The sequence below is a fragment of the Atta colombica genome, unplaced genomic scaffold (genome assembly GCF_001594045.1).
Source record: "Atta colombica isolate Treedump-2 unplaced genomic scaffold, Acol1.0 scaffold97, whole genome shotgun sequence".
NCBI classification, from domain to species: Eukaryota; Metazoa; Arthropoda; class Insecta; order Hymenoptera; family Formicidae; genus Atta; species Atta colombica.
In genome coordinates this window covers 62,015-64,492 of record NW_017259591.1, presented here as the reverse complement: position 1 = coordinate 64,492, position 2,478 = coordinate 62,015, and the positions used below count along the sequence as shown (strand labels likewise).

At 26.9% G+C, this 2,478-nt stretch overlaps 1 protein-coding gene across 1 annotated transcript in view; it reads right to left on the bottom strand.

Moving 5' to 3' along the window:
- Positions 1–228: 228 nt before the first annotated feature.
- LOC108693754 (venom protease-like) overlaps positions 229–2,478 on the bottom strand; it is an 11,958-nt gene continuing 9,708 nt past the window's right edge. The window contains exons 5-7 of the mRNA XM_018202869.1: positions 2,004–2,105; positions 1,734–1,885; positions 229–549 (exon numbers count right to left, since the gene is read on the bottom strand). Of these exons, the coding sequence (XP_018058358.1) occupies positions 385–549; positions 1,734–1,885; positions 2,004–2,105 (419 nt within the window). The 3' untranslated portion in view covers positions 229–384. The remainder of the gene's footprint in view (positions 550–1,733; positions 1,886–2,003; positions 2,106–2,478) is intronic.

Sequence of the window (2,478 nt, the reverse complement as noted above, 5' to 3'; positions counted from 1 at the left end):
ATAATATTAAAATGAATCGAAAATGATTAAAAAATGATTTTTAATGATCATTTTGGAATTATTTTGATATCATAATAATTTAATGTTCTGCTTGAGTATCTGATTGATCAATTTAAATTAAGGATCAATTTAAATAGTTATAAAAGTATTTATTTATAAAAAAGTTTTTGTTTAAGTCAATTTAGCGATTTTTTGGTTGGATTTACATTTCACGAATTACAAATAAAATGGTTATGGAAGGTGCGGTTTATTTTATCTATAATATAACAAGAGAGAGAGAGATTGTTTGCCACAAATAAAGTTCATGCCAAAAATGCAATTTTCAGAATTAATGTAAAACATTAACAAAGAAACAAAAAGTTTCAGTTTTTTAGAGAAAAATATTTATACTAATTGACTCGTGATGAAATCTAGGAAAGCCGTAACTTTTGTATAAACGCCTGGGAAACCTGGCTCAGCGCATTTGAAACCATATGATACTACTCCAACAATATAAAATGTATTTTGATTTCGAGAATCAGGAGTCATCATTGGTCCACCACTGTCACCCTGAAAATCATTTTGCATTGTAAGAACGTATTAGTAAAAACGTATTAATAAAATTATATTGATGTAATATTACTCTTAATTGATGTTTATCCAATAAACATCAATTAAGTAATATTACATCAATATTAATTTCACATTCAACATAAATTTTAAAATATAACTCGTGTGTTACGTAATATTTACTTGTTGAGCATGAAATTATAACATATTGATGTTATGTTACTTTTAGTTGGAGTTTATTTGATTATCTAGCATGCATACAAATTAATTAAAAATTGATCCTTCTTTTTTCCCTATTTAAATCTTAATTTTGGAAATTGTTGGCTCGCTGCATCATATTTATATATTTATATACAGGGTGTCCTGAGATAAATTTAAATGGCCAAACTTTGGGAGCGTAAGAAATCGATAAAGAAAAAATATTCTTAAAAAACACGCTCGTTTTTGTAACATTTTGAAGAAAATCACAAACAAGACAAATAGTAGTAGTATTTTCATTTTTGTATTTATTTATTACTTAGTCATTTCATATTTATTCACATTATCACTTGCAATGCAGATATTGTTCAAAATGTTGATCTCTTGCGGCAATGCATTTTGTATGAACAGTTCATGTTGTAACAAAACTGGTCAATGTAGTAATAAGTTGTCGATTCGGCACTCTTCTGTTTGGAAATCGACGTACATACTCTTGCATTGAAGCATTATCGTGGAAGTCATAGACAAAATAACATTCTGCTTTGAAAACAATAATATACCAAAAATTATGTTTTGTCCTTTTTTGCTTCAAAACGAAAACGCGTATCTCTAAAGGACTTTTTTTCTTAGTTTATTGATTCCTATACATATATGCTCCCGAAGTTTGGCCATTTAAATTCGGGACACCCTATATATTATATATTTATATATTAATACGAGTTTGTTTCTCTCCTGTATGTTATTAACAGCATTAAATAAATAAATAAATAATAAATACATGCACATCAGTAAAAATTCAGAAATTGACAGAATTATACAAATAATAAAAAACTTACAATTAGTAAAGTAAGTTTATAAAAAAATGATGTGGTGTAATTAAGAAGACAACACTTGATTTAAAAATTAAAAAGAGAGAGAGAGAGAGAGAGAGAGAGAAAATTTTTTATTAATTGTTTATCATGATTTTATTGTTTCTTTTCTCTCACCTGACAAGCATCTTTACCACCTCGAGGAAATCCAGCACATAAAACGCGATTGTCAATCACCGTTGTCGGAAAATTCTGAAAAGTTTGTTTACATTCTTCCTGTGTACGTACAGGAACTTGTATTTGCAAAAGTCGACTGCTTATTGGTCCATCTGAAAAACAAAAATAGCAATAACAAATATTAGCGTTTTTCTAGAGTAAAAATGATTATTTGTATATTTGTCATTAGATTATAATTAGGCAAGATTCAATTTATCTCACGTTACTTACGAAAATAAATTGATCCCCATCCAGCAACGAGAGGATATGTCCTCTCTAAATTTTTATTTTTGATAAAATCGTCTATCGGAAGACAAATGGGATGAAGTAATTCTAAAAGTTTATAAAATATTAATCTATATCTCTTACGAGAAAATATTAATCTATATTACAAAGGAAAAAAATTTATATCCTAAAGTAATATCTAATTTTGAAAATTACGATATTCAGTAATAAATACTGTTTGTTCGAATAACGCAACACTTCCATGAAACCACAACTACATAGAGCGTGAACAGACATTTTTTACATTTTTTAAGTCACAGTGTAAATATCGTAAATACGTAAAAAAGTTCATATCTAAACCACTTTCGTAATTTAATTTTAAAGTCTCGATTTTATAAATTTAATATATATCTATTTTAATATATTTTATAATTTATATAGGAAAGATATGACTAACAAGCTTCACAATCTTGTATCTTGA